This window comes from Schistocerca cancellata, chromosome 3, assembly GCF_023864275.1.
Source record: "Schistocerca cancellata isolate TAMUIC-IGC-003103 chromosome 3, iqSchCanc2.1, whole genome shotgun sequence".
NCBI lineage: Eukaryota > Metazoa > Arthropoda > Insecta > Orthoptera > Acrididae > Schistocerca > Schistocerca cancellata.
Genome location: NC_064628.1, coordinates 869,963,286 through 869,982,813, shown reverse-complemented (window position 1 = coordinate 869,982,813; position 19,528 = coordinate 869,963,286). Strand labels below are relative to the sequence as shown.

The 19,528-nt window shown below is 38.2% G+C and overlaps 1 protein-coding gene across 1 annotated transcript in view; it reads right to left on the bottom strand.

Annotated features, from left to right (window-relative positions):
* LOC126175936 (SUZ domain-containing protein 1) overlaps positions 1-19,461 on the bottom strand; it is a 65,143-nt gene extending 45,682 nt beyond the window's left edge. Inside the window, exons 1-3 of the mRNA XM_049923014.1 lie at positions 19,311-19,461; positions 18,793-18,851; positions 18,552-18,720 (exon numbers count right to left, since the gene is read on the bottom strand). Coding sequence (XP_049778971.1) covers positions 18,552-18,720; positions 18,793-18,851; positions 19,311-19,370 — 288 coding nt within the window. The 5' untranslated portion in view covers positions 19,371-19,461. The remainder of the gene's footprint in view (positions 1-18,551; positions 18,721-18,792; positions 18,852-19,310) is intronic.
* Positions 19,462-19,528: the final 67 nt, after the last annotated feature.

Sequence of the window (19,528 nt, the reverse complement as noted above, 5' to 3'; positions counted from 1 at the left end):
CGGAGAACTGTGAAGTTTGGAGTGAGTGGGGACAGTGGTTAGCAGGGACTCAGGCCAGGAGGATTGTGAGAGTAAAGGATGTGTCGCAAGAATAACTCCCATCACAGTAGTTCTGAAAAGCTGGTGCTGAAGGGAAGGAGTGTGAAGCAGCAACAGAACTAACACGCTGCATTCAGACGTGTGTCGTGGCACTGGGTGGTTAACTCTGTTCATTGCCACTGTCTGGCAGCAGCCATTTGTTCTAGTGGACAGATGGTTGATGCTCATGTACACGTAAAATGTTGTGCATAAATTGCAACAGAGTTGGTACATGCTGCTTCTGCAACGGCCTCTGATAGGACTGGAGTAAGATATGCAGGGCAAGTTAATCAAGCATGTCTTGCACATGGTGTCTTCTACAGGGATATGACCCATGTGGTAAGAGGTTGGGAGTGGGCGTGGTGTAAGGGTAAACAAGGATGTTGTTTGGATGGGTTGGGCGACAGAATATCGCTTTAGGAGGTGTGGGAAGGATTGTGGGTAGGATGTCACTCATTTCTAGGATGATACTAGATGATGGGGGGAGTGCTCCTATGCAGCTGATTCTGGGGAGGGGGCGTGATTAGGTCTGTGTGAGGGTATTGCACGGGAAATCTGTTTGCGAACTAGGTCTGGGAATTAGTGCTTGTCTGTAAAGGCCTTTGTGAGACCATCAGCATACTGGGCAAGGAAATCCTCATCACTGAATATATGCTGTTCACGTGTATCCCAGATGTGTGTGTATCAATTTTTGGTGTGGGAGAGATGGCAGCTGCAAAATGCAGGTACTGTTAGGTTAGTTGGCTGAATGTAGAGAGGGGTATTGATGGATCCATCAGAGGTGGAGGGCAATGTCGAGAAAGGTAGTGCTTTGGATGAGGAGTACCAAATGAAGTGGATGTAAGAGAAGGTGCTGAGGTTTTGGAGGGACACAATAGGGTGTCCAGCCCCTGGGTACAGATCAGGAAGGTATCATCAATGAGCCTGAACGTGGCCCCGACTTTTTTTTATGTAAGCTTTCCTCAAAAAAGTAGTTTTGTGTGAGAATACAGCTGGTAAGCTGCATAAGGAATGAGGTAAAGGGTTTGGAATTTGAATGACACTGTGAGAGGTAGTGTTCAATAGCAACAAGGCCTTGAGCATGAGGGAAGTTGGTGCATAGGGAGATGGCATGAACATTGATGAGTCAGTGTCCAGATGGTAATGGTGTGTGGATGGTCGACAGTTGGTGAAGGAAGTGATTTATATCTTTGATATCACAGGGTAGTTTATAAGCAATTGGTTGGAGGTATTGGTCAACAAGGGTGGGGATTATTTCAATGATAGCACAATAATCAGCTACAACAAGGTGTCCAGGATTGTTGGGTTTGTGGATTTTGAGAAGCACATAAATGATGTAGATTTGTTGGGGTGAGGAGGAAGATGGGCTCAAGGGAGGGATTCTGGGATAAATCTAAGGATCTAAGTAGGAATTTTAGGTAATTTGGGATTTCTGGGATGGCATCACTACAGTAGATGCTTGTACATGGAGGAGTCAGACAGTTGGAGGAAGTCTTCTGTCAGGCAGTCACTGGTTCATCATGACAGTGGGGAGCATTTGCCTATAGGGAGAATGATTAAACAAGGATCTGATTTGATGTTGCAAATGGCTGTCCGCTTCGAAACTGTGGCCAAGAACAGAGTTGATAAACTGGTAACATAACACACTGTTGCTGAGCACAACATACTCGAGTTTGAAACATTCCAAGATGTAGGCTAAATTTCATATGTATTATTCAATGATACAATTGAGCCTTTGTAATGGCAATATATTTCTTGCCTTTTTACAATAATAATAATCACTTCCGTCAGTTACAAGAAGTTACCATAATATTTCTCAAAGTTTGTTGTTCTATTATTTTAGTTTTGAAGAAATTATGAGAGACAGTAATAGGTCACAACTGTGGTAATTAACAATTGACTTTTTCTACATTTTATCAAACACAAGCTGGAAAGTTTGAAATAACCAAAAATTTATTTACAAAGTTGTCAATTACAATTTGTTATTTATTATTTCATGTTTGCTTTGTTGATATATATAGCATGGGCAAATTTACAGAGAACTATTCTTTTGCAGAAGTTCTGTAAAACATTTTACTTTAATTTAAATAACAAACTATTATGGTTATATTTAAATTGGCACTTCATAGTATATGTATTTTTTTCCTATAAATTTATTCTGTTTAAGAAATCATTTGTATTTTGACAAACTTTCTGGAAGTTCCTGTTCAAGAAAGTTCACTCACCATATGCGAGATTATTTAAGACCTAATGATGAGCTATCATTTAGTATGTCAGTTTGCTATCAGCAGTTCAGTTTTCTAGCGGATGTCATATGTGCACGATAGGTTAGTTGATCCTTGTCTGTCTGATTTCTCTGTTTCAGTTGTTCCTTTACACTGTGACTGCTTTTATAACTCAATTTTATACAGTGTTTGGTGAATCAAGATATTTGTTAACAGTTATGACAAATAAAATTCTCGTGATAAAAGATGTAAAGAAAAAGCATTTGAGTAATCAGTTAATATATAAAAAGGACCCAGATGTTCAATGTTGTTAATCAAGAAGCTGAATGAAATAATCCCTTAGTCACTGAAGCCTGAGCATATGGTAAGTACTAATTCCATAAGTTTTAACACATCTTTCAAGAAAACCTATGTCTCGCAAAAATAGTTTCTTCACTAGACGTGTTTGCAAATAATATACATACTGTTTATTTAAATCCGTTAGGGATGTCTGAAGCTCAATGACTGTTTCACAACCACTGTTGTCTGGATCCGTTTCTGAACAACACAGATGGGTGTTATCCTTGCAATACATCCTTCACTCTCATAATCCCCCTCCTCTTGTTTCCATTATCCTAATGTCCTCACAGCCTCTATCCAACAGGCTCCTGTTCCACCATCCTACCACGGTGCCTGTGTGTCGCATACCTAGTCTGTGTACCTTCTGCCCCACCCTCCTGCATTCCTATCCTGCACATCTACAGCCTCCCTCTGAGCCACTAGCAACTGTCCCCTTCCCCCCCTCCTGCTTCTCACTTTTTTCTCCATCTACCCGCCCCACCCGACATAATCCCTCACCCCAGCCAATCTGCCAAACTGCAGCACTAAGATTTCACTCTTTTTGTGAAGGCCAGCTGACTACTCAATTCGTCTGCTATTTGTTAAGTCTAATTTAAATTGTGTCACCTGTTCAATGCCTCCTGTTGTGGTTAGCACCTATCTATCATGATTCCTATTTTTAATATTTCACACACACATTAACACTAAATGTCATTTGTATTAGAGCTTGCCAATATTATGGAAACAGAAGTAGATGTAGAGAAGATTGTAGATATGATCCTGCAAGATAAATCTGGGAAAACAATGAAAGACCCAAGTCAAATCAAACCACCTGGAGTACACTGGTCTCCCTAAGAAATATTGAGATCCTCGAGTGAACGAATGATGACAAAACTAATCCACCTGTTACGCAGGATATATGAGATGTGGAAAATACCCTCAGACTTTCAGAAGAATTCAATACATACAAGTCCAAACCAGTCAAGTGATGTAAATATTACCAAACTTTAGTTTAATATGTCATTGTTGCAAAAACACTGATATGAACTGTTTACAAAAGAATGGAGAAACCGGTCATACAAACCTAGGCGAAGATTGCCTGGGTTCCACAGAAATGTAGGAACAGATGGGCAAAACTGACGCTATTGTTTATCTTAGAAGATAGGTTAAAGAAAGGCAAACCAATGTTTATAATATTTGTAGATTCGGAAAAAGATTTTGACAATGTTCACTGGAATAAACTCTTTGAAACACTGAAGGTTCCAGGGATAAAATCAGGGAGCAAAAGTTATCTTTTTATTTATCCACATTATATGAATATTATTTGAGGGCTGCAACTGTATTATAAGATTTTTATGAAATAATATACACTGTAACAGTCACTTGTTACTAATATTTTATTAGTATGGCACGTTTCGACAACTTATAATAAGGTGCATCTACAGTTACTTTTATACATTGTGATTAATATGAAGTGAGGTTAGTTTCCTTTGATGTGTGTGCCAGTGAGGAGTTGCGAGTTAAAAAGACACCTGTTCAGGAAGGTAAATATGTTATAGTGTCTAAATTATGTGATAAGCATGAATAGCTGTGCATTTTCTTACATTTTGTTGGTAATTTCATAGTATGGCACACCGGGTGCAGTAACAAGTACACCATAACTTGAGACTTTCTTGTTTACATCAATCCAAAGAGTCTTAAAAGCCAAAATGAACTAGTTTCTATTGCTAAAGCAGTAGTATACAGTAAAAACAAATCATTTATGTCTAGATGTATCTGAGTAGTTGGTAAAGACTTTTTTTTCCTCAGTGCAAGAAATTGACTGCATTCATGGACCTCCTTGAAATAGTGCTAAACTATAGCTATTTTACATTTAATATTAAAATATATGTGAAACATAGATGTCTTGCAATGGGTTCAAGTATAACAGGTAAAATTGCCAACATATATATTAATCACCTTGAGCAAAAAAACACTTGCTAGAAAATCAAGCTTTATGGATAAAATTATTTACTACAAACATCATGTTGTTGATACATTGCTCCTGGTATATGGTGACAAATGATATTAACAACATTCAATAAACAGGATAGAACTATAAATTTCACACAGGAATATGAAAACATCCGTTTCCTAGGCCTTAACAACAGTCAAGGAAACAATTCACATACCTTCAAAGTTTACAGAAATACAACAGCAACAGATACCACCATACACAGCTCATCTTGCCACCCTACAACACACAAACATGCTGCATACAGAGCATTAACAGATGCAGCAGAATACCATTGGATAAATGTAAATCTTGATGAGTTCAGTACAGTTACACAAACAATTACAGCTGCAATGGCACCTCTTTGACAATCTTACGCAAAAAAGAAAAAAAACTATATTAAACCAACCTCTACACAGAAAATGAAAAAAAAATCACTGTTTGCATTCCTTTAACGGGCAAATTCTCCTATAAAACAGCAAAAATTTTTTGGACTGTACAACATTACCATAGCCTTCACAGCATAAACTGCAACACATACTGAGACACAACATTAAACTCATACAAATAAACACTCACTATCAGGTGTTTATAAAATAGTATTATTACCTGCAAAGCCCTCTATGTAGGCCAAACTGGACGAGACTTCCAAATGAGATAACGAGCATATAAATGTCCATTATACTAAATGTAATAAATCATCAGTAGCCATCCACACAAAAACAGGGTACCCATTTCATGATCTTCATATACAGGGTGTACATAAAGTATGGGAATACTTTCAATTATTTATTGCACAAGAATCAAAAATTGTACAGATATCATACATGTCATTTTGAAGAGAAATCCTGAAAGTTTTATTTCATGTATAGTGCACACAGCCTACTTTGGTAACCTGCCGATAGTCAGCGCTAGTCACAAACATGGCGAGTTCAGGTGCGCAGTGGGCTTTTTGTGTGTTGGAGTTTGACAAAACCAAGTGTGCAACAGCTGTTAAACAGAAGTTCAGAACCAAGTACAGTAAGGAGCCACCAACAAGGAAGGCCATTTACCACTGGCAAGGCCATTTACCACCAGCACAAAAAATTCGTTACGACGGGTTGTTTGTGCACGGCAAAGAGAATCAGACGTCCCAGTTTGAGTGAAATGAGTGTGGAGGGCATACACGAGACATTCATAAGGAGTCCAAAGAAATCTGTGCGTCGTGCATCCCGTGAACTCGAAATTGCTCCAGTGGAAATTCCTGTGACAGAAGCTGTCTACGAAACCATTCAAGTTCGTGGGTACCTGAACACAGAGATGCCGCATTGATGGATCGGGTGTGCTACAGAAGAGGACAGGTGTTTCATGAAATGGCCTCCCCAATCACCAGATCTCACTCAGTGCGACATTTTTCTGTGGTGACACATTAAAGATCTGATGTACGTACCGCCTCTACCACATGATGTAGCAGAGCTCCAGGAGAGAATATGGGAAGTGACTGCCTCAGTTGATGGAGCCATGCTGGGATGACTATGGCAAGAATTCGATTAGCGTACTGATGTCTGCTGTGTCACTCATGGTTCGCATATCAAATGTTTGTAAAAAAAAACCTTTCAGTGTTACTCTTCAAAAAGAGACATTTGTGCAATGTTTAGGTCTTGTGTAATAAATAATTGGAGACTTTACATACACCCTGTATTACATAAAATGGACAAGGGACACCAAATCAACTTTTATGTAGAATTGGAAATGCTCATTCATGGCACAGTACATGGAGACATGTTACTAAATGATAAACTTGAAAATAATGACATTAACTTCTTTAATAACTTCTCGAATGCTAACGCCTATTTCACTGGAAAAAAGTCTTTACCAACTACTCACTTAATATTGGTCACGACATAAATACATCTAGATAGAAATGTTTCATCTTCATGGAATACTACTCCCTTAGCAACAGGAACTACACGTAGTTTATCTTAGCTTTTAAGGCTCTGGATAGATGTAAACAAACGACTGTTAAAGTGTTAAATTATGTACTTCCTACTGTACTGTGTCCTAGACAATTAACAAAAATTTAAGTAAGTAAGAAAAAAGATTAATAATGCTTATTACATAATATACACACACTTTTTTGACACACAACCTCACTGGCACACACCACAAAGGTAACTAATCCCACTTCACTTTAACTACAATGTAAAACTAACTATAAATGGACCTGATGATGGCAGCATGCAGCTAAAACATGACGTTCTAATAAAATATTAGTAACAAGTGACTGCTGCAGCATATTTTACTTCATAAAAAATTTTATCTACATCTTGTGCAGAAACCAGACTTCTATTTTAAGAATATAAGGACATTAAAGTTAGGTAGTAGACATAAAGGAAGTGGGAAAGGGTTGTGGCATCTCCCTGATGCTATTCAATACTTACACTGGGCAAGCAGTAAAGGAAACCAAGGAGAAATTGGAAAGGGAATTTCTTTGAGAGTGCCAATCACAGAAATTCTGTCAGACACAGCAAAGGACTTTAAATACAATCAAACAATGGAAAATTCAGGACGGAATGCAATAATATTATGGAAAGGAAAATTGCATAGAGCACAGATGCTGAGCCCCAGATAGGAAAAAAAAAAAAGAATGTCACAAATATTATTTATGGATCACATGTTGAAAACAATAGACTGGTTGGGTGAGATTAAGGTATGTGAACACAAAATAAGCAGTATCGCACATGCGGATGACTTAGTTGTGATGGCAGATTCGATTGAAAGTTTGCGAAGTAATATTTCCGAGCTAGATCAGAAATGTAAGGACTATGGTATGACGATTAGCATCTCAAAACGAAAGTAATGTCAGCGGGAAAGAGATATAAACAGATTGAGTGCCGAATAGGAGGAACAAAGTTAGAACAGGTGGATGGTTTCAAGTACTTAGGATGCATATTCTCACAGGATGGCAACATAGTGAAAGAACTGGAAGCTAGGTGTAGCAAAGCTAATGCAGTGAGCACTCAGCTACGATCTACTCCCTTCTGCAAGAAGGAAGTCAGTGCCAAGACTAAGTTATCTGTGCACCGTTCAATCTTTCGACCAACTTTGTCGTATGGGAGCAAAAGCTGGGTGGATTTAGGTTACCTTATCAGTAAGGTTGAGGTTACGGATATGAAAGTAGCTAGGATGATTGCAGGTACTAGTAGATGGGAACAACGGCAGGAGGGTGTCCACAATGACGAAATCAAAGAAAAACTGGGAATGAACTCTATAGATGTAGCAGTCAGAACGAACAGGCTTAGATGGTCGGGTCATGTTACACGCATGGGAGAAGCAAGGTTACCCAACAGACTCATGGGTTCAGCAGTAGAGGGTAGGAGGAGTCGGGGTAGACCAAGGAGAAGGTACCTGGATTTGGTTAAGAATGATTTTGAAGTAATAGGCTTAACATCAGAAGAGGCACCAATGATAGCACTGAATAGGGGATCATGGAGGAATTTTATAAGGGGGATATGCTCCAGACTGAATGCTGAAAGGCATAATCAGTCTTAAATGATGATTATGATGTCACAAATTAGCTTTCAGCCAGTATGGCCTTCATCAAAAGCAAACCACACACACACACACACACACACACACACACACACACACACACACACACACACACACACACATCTATTTTTGATGAAGGCCATATTGGCCGAAAGCTAATTTGTGACAGTCTTTTTGTTGTGCCTATCTGCGACTCAGCACCACTATATGGTGAGTAGCAACTTTCCTTTTCATGACTTTGAAGAAAAGTTGCATGGAATAGACAGGACCTGTAAAAGACGTTATTTGATGGGAAAAAAAAAAAACATTCAACTTAAATCAGGTAACTATGAGGGAATGGAGATCAGAAAAGGAGACAATAAACGTAGTATACAACTTTTACTATATGGGCAATACAATAAATGACAATGGCCAAAGTAGAAAAGATACACAACGCAGACTCACAATAGCAAGAAAAGCTCTTCTGAAAGAGAAATTCTTTATCTAATATAAATACAAGTATCACAAAATCTTTTTCTGTAGATATTTGTCTGGAGCATAGCCTTCTGTGGAATCAGACAAGCAGTGCAGATGGGAAGAAAAAAGTAACTTTAGAAATGAAGTATTACACTAAAATCCTAAAAATCAGATGTGTAGATCTAATAACTAACAAAGGTGTATTTAATTGTATTGGGGAGATGAGGGTGTTATAATGCAACTTGACAAAAGAAGATATTAGTTGACAGGACACATCCTGAGCCACAGGAATTGTCAAATTGGAGGGAAGTGAAATAGAGAAGAAAGAGAGAGAGAGAGAGAGAGAGAGAGAGAGAGAGAGAGAGAGAGAGAGTGTGTGTGTGTGTGTGTGTGTGTGTGTGTGTGTGTGTGTGCACGCTGGAGGGGGGGAGTCAAGGTTCAAACATGTAGGTTGCAGTACTTGTGCACAGATGAAGCGGCTTTCCCGAAGAGACTAGCATAGAGAGCTGCATTAAGCAAGTTTTTGGATTGAGTACCACAATGACAAACAATATTAGAAATTCTGACTTCATTTTGTACGTAGAGAGGCTGTCTAAAATCAGTATTGTCTCCTACTCTTCAGAGGACAAATCTTCGCAAGAGTGCCTCTCATGTACTTCATGACACAGCACAGCATACTTGTGTCTCAACTACAAATGCTGCATGAACATGAAAATTGCTGCAAGATCAACTTAAAACTCGTAACTGATGACTATTTGTGGACCTGTGAGCTGTGCATAGCAGCCGCATGTGAAAGTAAATTTTCAAACATTATCAAAAATAAGGACGAAATAATCAGAATGCTACAAACCGATATTGAAGTGCTAGAAGCGAAATACGTTGTCCTCCAAGACCGATATACAGCTCTACAAAACAGTAGTGCTTCGACAGTGTGTGTAGATCGGTGTTATGTACGTCATGAAAACGTAACCGTCGACGATGCCACATTTATATACAAGAAAGGAAACCCACAAGTGAATAAAGAAGCCTCAACAGTGGACAAAGTTCAGTGCTTGATAAACAGTGATAATTCAAATAACAAAAACAGTGCATCTAAAATTGTAGTAGATGGCAACACGAGTACACAAAACACGCGTGGTTGGGTAAGAAAAAGTTCCGATCGCGTACGTAAACAAACACAACGGAAAAATAACGTAAAAATATTTGGAGACAGTCATGCTCGCAATATTTCAACATGCATGTCGAACTCTGCTCAAGATGGTTCGTGTATGTCAGCAATTGTTAAACCAGGAGCAAAATTCGTGAATGTGGTAGAAGACATACACACAGAATGTGCTAAATTCACGGAAAAAGACTGTGTTGCGATAATCGCAGGAGCAAACGATGTTTATTGCAACGAGGCCAGCACTTTCATTAAAAAGCTACTCGTATTGCTGTAGTTATTACAGCATACAAACATAATACTAACAACTGTGCCCACGAGATATGACCTGGCAGACTGGTCTTGTGTGAACAGAGAAATTCGCCTAACGAATAGTAAACTGAAACACTTTTGCACTGGATACAGACAGGTATGAGAGACACTGCTTCACAAAGCATGGACTACATCTAAATCAGTTTGGCAAAAATAAACTAGCAGCAGACATTGGAAAAGCTTTTCATGAAATAATAGGCCTAAACAATAACGATCATGAAAGCAAACCAGTCATAGCCCTACCTAACGAGGGAAACTAGTGAGCTGGGCCAACTCGAGCAGGATTTGGTCCAGTAACAAAAATCTGCAACAAGTAATTAATACACAAACGAAAGTTCACTCAAACAGCAATACAATTAAAGACAAACAAAAGTTAACAGTGTTTCATCAGAACATAAGAGGCCTATACTGCAAGCTGGATCAGTTCACAGCAAATATAGAAGACACAAAAGGTATAAACAGTGCCCACATTCTGTGTCTAACAGAACACCACATCACTGCTGGTATTGAAGTGGTCCCTATTCCCAACTATGTTTTGACAACGTCTTATTGCAGGAACTATATGGACAAAGGAGGAGTAGCTGTATATGTAAAAAAAAAAGTCTTGTTCACGGCAATAAATGTAGAAAGATTCTGCTTTGAGCTACATTTTGAAGTATGTGCTATAGAGGTGCCAGACACTGTCTCCAGATTAACAGTTGTGGCAGTTTACAGGGCACCATCTGGTAATTTTAAAGTGTTTGTTAAACAATTAGATACTCTTTTGTTGTAGAAAAAATAGGGGCATGGTAGTTGTTGGGGATTTTAGCATAGATTTCTTGGTTAATTCTCCCTGCAAGGTGGAGTCTGAAAATCTCATGTGCACGTACAACCTTGTTCCTGTGGTTAGCTCGCCCACCAGAACCACCTCTTCCAGTACTCTCATTGATAACGTTTTTGTTGATCAGAGTAAAGTCAACCATATTAATACTGAAATGGTTATAAATGGTCTGTCTGACCATGACGGACAATGAGTTACTTTCAACAGCTTGGGAATTCCTCTGAGTGACACCTCACTTAGATGGAAAACAGTAAGGAAAATAAGTGAGGAAGCTATTCAAACGTTCAGATCATGTCTTCAGCATACTGATTGGACACCTGTTTATATAGCAGAAACTGCTAATTCAAAATACAATTTATTCACAAATGAGATAGCAGGTACCTTTGAAAGTGTATTTCCAAAAAAGTCATACAGAGTCCATCCTGCTAGGTCTGCAAAAAAACCATGGCTCACTAAGGGCATCATAGCTTCCTGTCAGAGAAAAAGACAACTCTACATAGCATCAAAGACTTCTAACAACCCTGCTCAGCTAAAACATTATAAACTCTACTGTAAAATTCTTGCCAAAGTAATTAAAAACTCTGAAAGTATGTGTATAGCATCTGAAATTACTAATTCTGAAAATAAAATTAAAACAATCTGGAATGTGATAAAGAGAGAAACAGGGACAGTAAACTACACCAAAGACAAAAATATTGTTTTAACTGTTGACAACTCAGAGATAACTAATAGTGAGGAAATTGCTGAAATCTTTAACCAACATTTTTTTTAACTGTCCGAACACAGATAGGTTGCCATGGTTCTGTAGATAAAGCTGCCTGTATAATGAAAAATAATTTTCCAGAACCTTTCAGTCAAATAAGTGTGCTTCCCATTACTGCCAATGAAATCAAAAAAATCATACAGTCTTTGAAAAATAAACATTCTGCTGGTATCGACGATATTTCAAGCAAGCTGTTGAAGGCTTGCTGTAGTGAAGTGACCGAAGTTTTGTCTCACATCTGCAACACATCCATGCAACAAGGAGTGTTTCCAGACAGAATGAAATACTCTGTTGTCAGGCCCCTGTACAAAGCAGGGGATGCTACAAATGTGTCAAACTATCGCCCTATCTCTCTATTAACAACATTTTCAAAAGTCCTAGAAAAAGCTCTGTACAACAGGATTGTGGCACACCTTGGTGACCTGAACATCATTAACAGTCAGTAGTTTGGTTTTTAAAAGGGAGTTTCAATAGATAACGCAATTTTCTCATTCACAAATGATGTTCTAGAGTCTATAAACAGCAAGAGGCTGCCCATTGGTGTCTTATGCGACCTATCAAAGGCGTTCGCCTGTGTAGATCACCAGATACTCTTCAAGAAGGCCTGTCATTATGGAATTACAGGACCTGTAGGGAACTGGTTAAAATCGTACCTCGAAAATAGGAAGCAGAAGATTATTCTAGATGTTTCAGATAGTGTATCACAATATATAGTGGACTCTGAGTGGGTAATTGTGCAGCATGGAGTGCCACAGGGATCAGTGCTTGGGCCCTTGCTGTTCCTCATATATGTTAATGACCTGCCTTTATCCATCAATAAGCAGTGTAAATTTACAATGTTCGCTGATGATATGAGCATTGTGGTGGATAATGTGTCAACTACTGACTTACAATCCGAGGTCAATGATATCCTTAAAGAAGTTCTGGATTGGTTTAGTATTAACTCCCTTTCAATAAACCTGGGGGGGGGGGGGGGGGGGGGGATTATCCAGTTCCAGACAACCCACAAAAACCCAAAAGAAATAGTTATCACACAGAATGATCAGATGATAAAGCAAGTGTACTTATCAAAATTCCTAGGCGTATACGTGGACAGTAGGCTGAACTGGGAACATCACATTTCACAAACACTAAAACGGCTGACGTTGGCAACATTTGCTTTACGAATTTTGTCACACTTCAATGACATTACCATCTCAAAGTCAGCTTACTTTGGCTACTTTCATTCAATCATGTGTTATGGCATCATCTTCTGGGGCAATACACCTGCCGCAAAGAAAATCCTCACAGCACAAAAAAGAGCAATAAGAATCATTTGTGGTGTACCCCCACAAACCTCATGTCGAAATCTTTTTAAAACGACTTGAAATACTGACAGCAACATCTCAGTACATATATTTACTGATGTGCTTCATAATAAATAACCCCACTCTGTATGAAATGAATTGCCTACATCATGAACATAACACCAGAAGAAAAGAGGATTTCCACTGTGAGTTAAAGAACTTGACACTTATTCAGAAAGGGGTAAAGTACGCTGGAACGAAAATTTTCAATTCCCTACCCAACAGCATCAAAAGTATAAGGAGTAGTACATCAGTATTTAAACGTAGCTTGAAAAATTATTTACTTGAGACCTCACTTTATTCACTAGAGGAATTCTTTCAGAGAAATAAGTAAAACCCAGATTGGAAAGATGTTTTTAAATTTTTTGACACTGTTTACTGTTAAACTAATGTAATAATGCCCTAATGTAAAAATTCCTGTTTTTCTCATTTCCATTTTTGGGTCACTTTTAAACCCAAAGTGGGAAGTTTTGATTACTGTTCAAGGTTAAAATAGATGCAATAATGCCCTAAATATGAAACTGCTATCTTCACATTTATGTTGACTAGTTTTTAAGCTAATAAGTATGACTTTTGTGCACTGTTATTAATACTATAACAATGTCTTTATTCAATGTATTTTAATATGTACATTGACACGTTCCACATCTGAGTGACTTGCTCACATGTACAGATCTATGGAACAAGTATATAAATAAATAAACAAGTTCTAGTTCTCGTGCAAACAGTACCTGCAAGAGGTCCCCCCTTCCAAATAAATGATGAATAGAGCCTATTGCTTGCATAACGTTTGTTGTAATAAGCCTTGACCATGTATCAGCACTACTACAGGGATCTTCTTCAGGACAAATAAAGTGACCTGCCTTACATTATGTTTAAATTATAAGCACAGTTTATGAACTAAAACACTCTAGTCAAATAGCAAAAATCATAGATTAAGTCCCCCACGAGAACAGCAGGACTTGAATCAACAATTTCTGTAACGTGACTTGAGCATTTTAGCTCATAATACATGCTTATAATTTAAATGTAAATTAGGTTATGTAACTATTCTTTCTGAAGAAGATACCCCTAGTGCTACTGAAACCTGGTCAAAGTTTACTACAGTGCACTTTATGTAACTGATCTGCTGTATCCCTCACTTATTAAAGGTTTATTTATGGTTTCTAATATAAACCATGTTTTAAATTATTGAGAAATTAACTGCTTTTATACATTCCTTTTGTGAGAATTAATCATACAGCTTCATCAAAATTTTGCATGCTTTATGAGCTCCATAATGCAATAGCAAATACAATTTCATTTCTGCTATCTAATTCATGCATAAGTAAATTGAAGCACCAAGGAGATTTCTGATGTATCTTTGAAACAATCTCACGGTATAATTGGAAGGAGAAACAGCATTGGTCGTATTTTTTTGTTTTATTATCCGCAAAATCGATTTTCGGTCACTTAGTGACCATCCTCAGTGCTGTAATATACAATTAAAAGTGGTAGGCACTGGTATCAACAAGCTTAGAGCGATCACACAAACTCGCTCTATGTTTGTTGATACCAGTGCCTACCACTTAATTGTATATTACAGCACTGAGGATGGTCACTAAGTGACCGAAAATTGATTTTGCGAATAATAAAACAAAAAAATACAACCAATGCTGTTTCTCTTTCCAATTATATCCATTATCTGGTCGTGGTGCACAGAACACTCATTGGAGTCACCAATCAATCTCAGGGTAATTATAATTTATTTTACAAAATATCAATTTTTGTAAAAACTTCAAACAGAACATAAACCCCACTGTATTAACTAATGAGCTCTCTGGCCATTAGAAAACAAACAGTTACCACTAAAATAATTGCTGCGGTTTGCAGGAAATCAGCAGTGACAACAGCATTAGGCTCATGACCTTTGGAACATTGGAAGGAATGTTCACCAACAGCACAAATTTCCAGTGGAAGGATATACATAAATGAACTTAGGTACTGCCAGATGGTAAAACAATCAGGTAGATCACATTGCAACTATTATCAAAGTAAAGACCTTTGTGATGGATGTAAAGATAATATGGGGCAAAGAATGTGGGAGCAGGCACTCACAGTAAATAGCTAGTGAATACTACAATCCACAGCCAGAGTTAGGAACAAAGTACTGTGCTACCATGTTGATGCACTCAAAGATACTACAAAGAAAGACATTTCAGCTCCATTTCAGCAACCAACTTGAAACTCTGCAGGAAGAGTACACAAAATAACCCAGAAGAAATGTGAAAAGACGTCAAGGATGCAGTAAATGAGGTAGCAAGTGCTGTCATCAAGCCAACCAGCAGCAGGAAGATTTGGTTTGGAGACAAATGCATTATGGCATTGGGCCAAGGGAAGTGAAGCTAAGGAGAGTTGGATATGAGGCACAGCAATTGGACAAGGCAAAGCACAGTTTGTAGAAGTATAGAGAACTACCCAAGCAAACTCAAGAAAACCAAAGAGAATGCACATCAAAGAAATGATAGTGGAGGCTCAATAAGATTACTTGAGATAAGCGAGACAAAAGAAGTACTGCAAATATAACTTCTTTAAGAAGGTATACCAGACCAGCCAGAAATTCAAGGACAATAATGGAACCATACACACCAATGAGTTCAACATTGCTGACACAGGGGAAACAAGACTTCAGTCAACTCCTCAACTGCCGGGAATCTAAAGATCTGCTCAAATTTAAACCTCCTGACAGTGTGGATTTGGATTATCCACCACCTACACTGGAGGAAATAAAGAAGGAAATAACGAAATCTGAAGAACAAAAGGCCAGGAGAAGATGGAATGCAGGCAGAAGTCATTTCAGTTGGACAAAGGGTGACCACCACAAGAAAATTCACCAACAAATCAAGAGCCTCTGGATTTTGGAGATCACAAAAGACTGGAAGACTGTTCCAACTAAGCTACATAGAAACTGCCCTCCTGAACGTCTGCTATACGATCTTGCCCAGCTTTATACTAGATCGAATATGAAAATTTGCAGAAGTGACTGGTGAATATTAGGGTGGGTCTCACAACGAGCCGTTAGACTGTCAACAATACCTATGTGCCGCGAAAACTCACTGAAATGAGGGAATAAGGCATGTGCTCTTCATAGATTTTAAGAAGGAATATGGCTACATTCACTGGGACAGCATGACGAATTACTTAACTGAGTTTGGAATGCCCAAGAAATTTTTCAGCCTAGTCCAATATGGTCTCATTTACTCGAAAGGCAAAGTAAAACTCGAGAACAGAGAGCTTTTACAGCAACACTGGGTTGAGACTAGATTGGGTGTTACTGATATTGTTCAACCTGACGCTCAAAAAGATGATGGAAGCTTTCTATAAAAACCCCAAATGCACTGATGTACAGGATGAGAAAACCATACCTCACATTTGCCAATGATGTTGCCCTGTTGTACAGATGTAAGGAAGAACTGACGAGGATGAGTAGTGACATCATGGAGGTGTCTGAGATCTGAGCAGAATCAGCCTCCTTGTGAATGAATTGAAGACTGAGTGCACGGTGATGGGCAGGACCTGTGCCTATTCAATCAAGAGACCCACTCCAGTCTCATAGCTGGAACAAGGCCATTAAATGTACATAATTTTATATATCTGAGGACCTTTCCAGAGGACATGAGAGAGAGAGAGAGAGAGAGAGAGAGAGAGAGAGAGAGAGAGAGAGAGAGAGGAGGGAGAGAGAGGACAGGGGAATGCAAGTTGTAATTTACCCATTATGTCTCAGTAAATCTATTTTGACTTCCTCAGTCTAACTTATGTCTTCCTTTGCTAAGGGCTTTTAAAGATGTTTGAAGATTGATCAATAGTATCTGAGTAAGAAGAGGAATACCATATGGCTGGTTGGTTTGGGGAACGGGATGAAACAGGGAGGTCATCGGTCACATCGGATTAGGGAAGGAGATTCGCCATGCCCTTTCAAAGGAACTACCCTGGCACTTGCCTGAAGCAATTTAGGGAAATCACGGCAAACCTAAATCAGGATGGCCAGATGTGTGTTTGAACTGTCATTCTTCCAAATGCAAGTTCAGTGTGCTAACCACTGCACCACCTCACTCGCTGGAACACCAGTCGCGACAGTGTAGGTCAAGAGAATCTAGTATTGAGCAAACTAAGAAGAAAAATCATTTTACACCAAAAATTCAATCTTACTTTTGAATTTAGTTCAGACACTTTCGAATACACTGTGATACACAGGGCATTTGGATCTAGGATACAGATAAGTCACAAGATCTGGAATAAGGAAAAATATGAGCCTCAGATTATTTTCAACTCAAATTTAACAAATACGTATTTGGTGACAACACTTTGTTATTATCTGTTTCCATTAATATCCTTTTTTTCTCTTTCTGATAGTTAACTCAGGTTTATCAATTACCTGCAACTCCCAATGCTTCAAAATTTGAATTTTGATTTTTCTCTGTTTCCCTTCTTTCACTCTCTCTTTATCTCAACCCCAAGATCTAGAACAACATTTTTCATTACTCTGTGTATTGTTTTCATCTTTATTACTTGCAAACTCCTCACACACCTTCAACATTGCAAACGTACAATTTGAAAGTCACTGAAGTTAGGGTGCACTTCGCATATCCATCACCCTACATTTTCAGCAAAATGTTAGGTATACAATGACATCATTACCTCATAAAAAAAGCACAAGGAAAATTTAATCACTACAATTTTCTTCATGATGAGAATAATGTCAAAGATCTGTTAAAACTAACCAACTGGTTGCAACAAGTAAGATTTTTACATACCACAAAATCTCACAAAGATCCTTAGGGGTTGGCTTAATGTGACAGAGTGATAGTATGGTTTGGAAATGCATTGACGGCCAAAGACAGATGTGGTTATATTCACAGCCTAATTAAATTCCATGCTTCAAAAATGTCACTGATAAGCTTGTGGAAATCTTCAATCAGTATTTTTTTCCGGGAACTTTTCTGCATGTATGGCACGGATACTGGCCTATGCATTATTTGGTAGATTTCCAGTCATAAGTTCTGCTCAGTGGTTCAGAGGATAAATGCAAGACTATAAACCAAAATATTCTTGACCATCAGTGGTCTAGTGCTAGGAATTTTTTTTTTTAGAATTCACTTCCGTCAAAAGCAAAAAAATATCAAGTTACGTCATCTTCCAATAAATGAGTGACTTTGTTCTCACATTAGCTGAAGGCAAGAAAATACCAATCCCACAAAAAACAATAACTAGTAAATAAAAGTCGAGTACAATGTAATCTCAGAATAACAGCTTGACTAATCTAATAGTCTATACACTACGTTTTTCAATGTAATACTTCAGATCTACAATTAGAGACAGTAATCGAAGCTAAATATGTTTAGTATCGCAACAATACTTCCACTATGAAAATGTCAATTCAGTAGCAACTCATTCTTCATTTTCTATTCTCACTCTTTGTTTTTAAGCTGTGTATAGGGGCATTCACACAAACATTATACAAATTGATATATCACACGCAGAAGACTTTAGATATAGATGTATTTTTACCTGCTGAAGGGTTCTTACAGGCTGACGGGGTTTGGTATCACCATTAAGCAAGTGTCCATTTCCATTACCCTGAGCAGTCCTCTGAGGCCTTTTAAGTATTTTCACTGCAGGTTCCGGCATTGGAAATGGGTTGCTTTGCAAAATTATTGGCCCATTCGACATAACAGGGCTGGAAATAAATGTCATGTATCCAAAACCGTATAATGAAGACCCTGACGGATAACTAGATTTAAGCACTTACTTAACATTCTCAGTCTCTTCTGGTGCTGTAGGTGATGGTAAGAATTTTCTATCCAAGACCTGTGAATATGAAGAAAAAATAATAACTTTAGGGTGCCTCGACAAACTTCCTTTGGTTACATAAGTAATAGAAAAATATCACTTCCACTGAAAAAAACTGTAGCAGAAAACTGGATTCAAATTCGCTTGTGTCATTTGCCTTGCAGACTGAACTAGAAGTCTTTAAACACTTGAAAGCCCACTACAACTCTTCAAATAGTCACTGAAGCAATCAAAGTAAGTGTCTGGAGTTACAGTAACTATGGAAGACGTAACCTGTCGCTATTTAAATGGAATCATATAATTAACAGGTAAAATGTCGGCCACGGTACAGCGGCGCTCTTAACATATCAAACAAGCACTTTCTTCTCATTTCACTGCCAGTACCTTTAAAACCCAACTTAAATCTAAAACAAGTGAACAGTTGCAGTTGTAGACACAATAAAGCCCGAATTATCAAACAAGACATGTCACACTTACTCCAGAGTCTTCAATTTCTTCCCAGCTATCCACAACATCCAATTCTTCGCTGGCAGCCATATTGGGTCTACGCCAAAGATGTGTGCTCTATTTTGATGACTGAAACTGTAATCCATCGAATTGTGAAAGATTGATACAGATAATACTTGTGTCCAGGTTGGCGATCAAATTATAGATTATGTTTCCTCCTCTTAACAAACAGAAATTGCATGTTATTA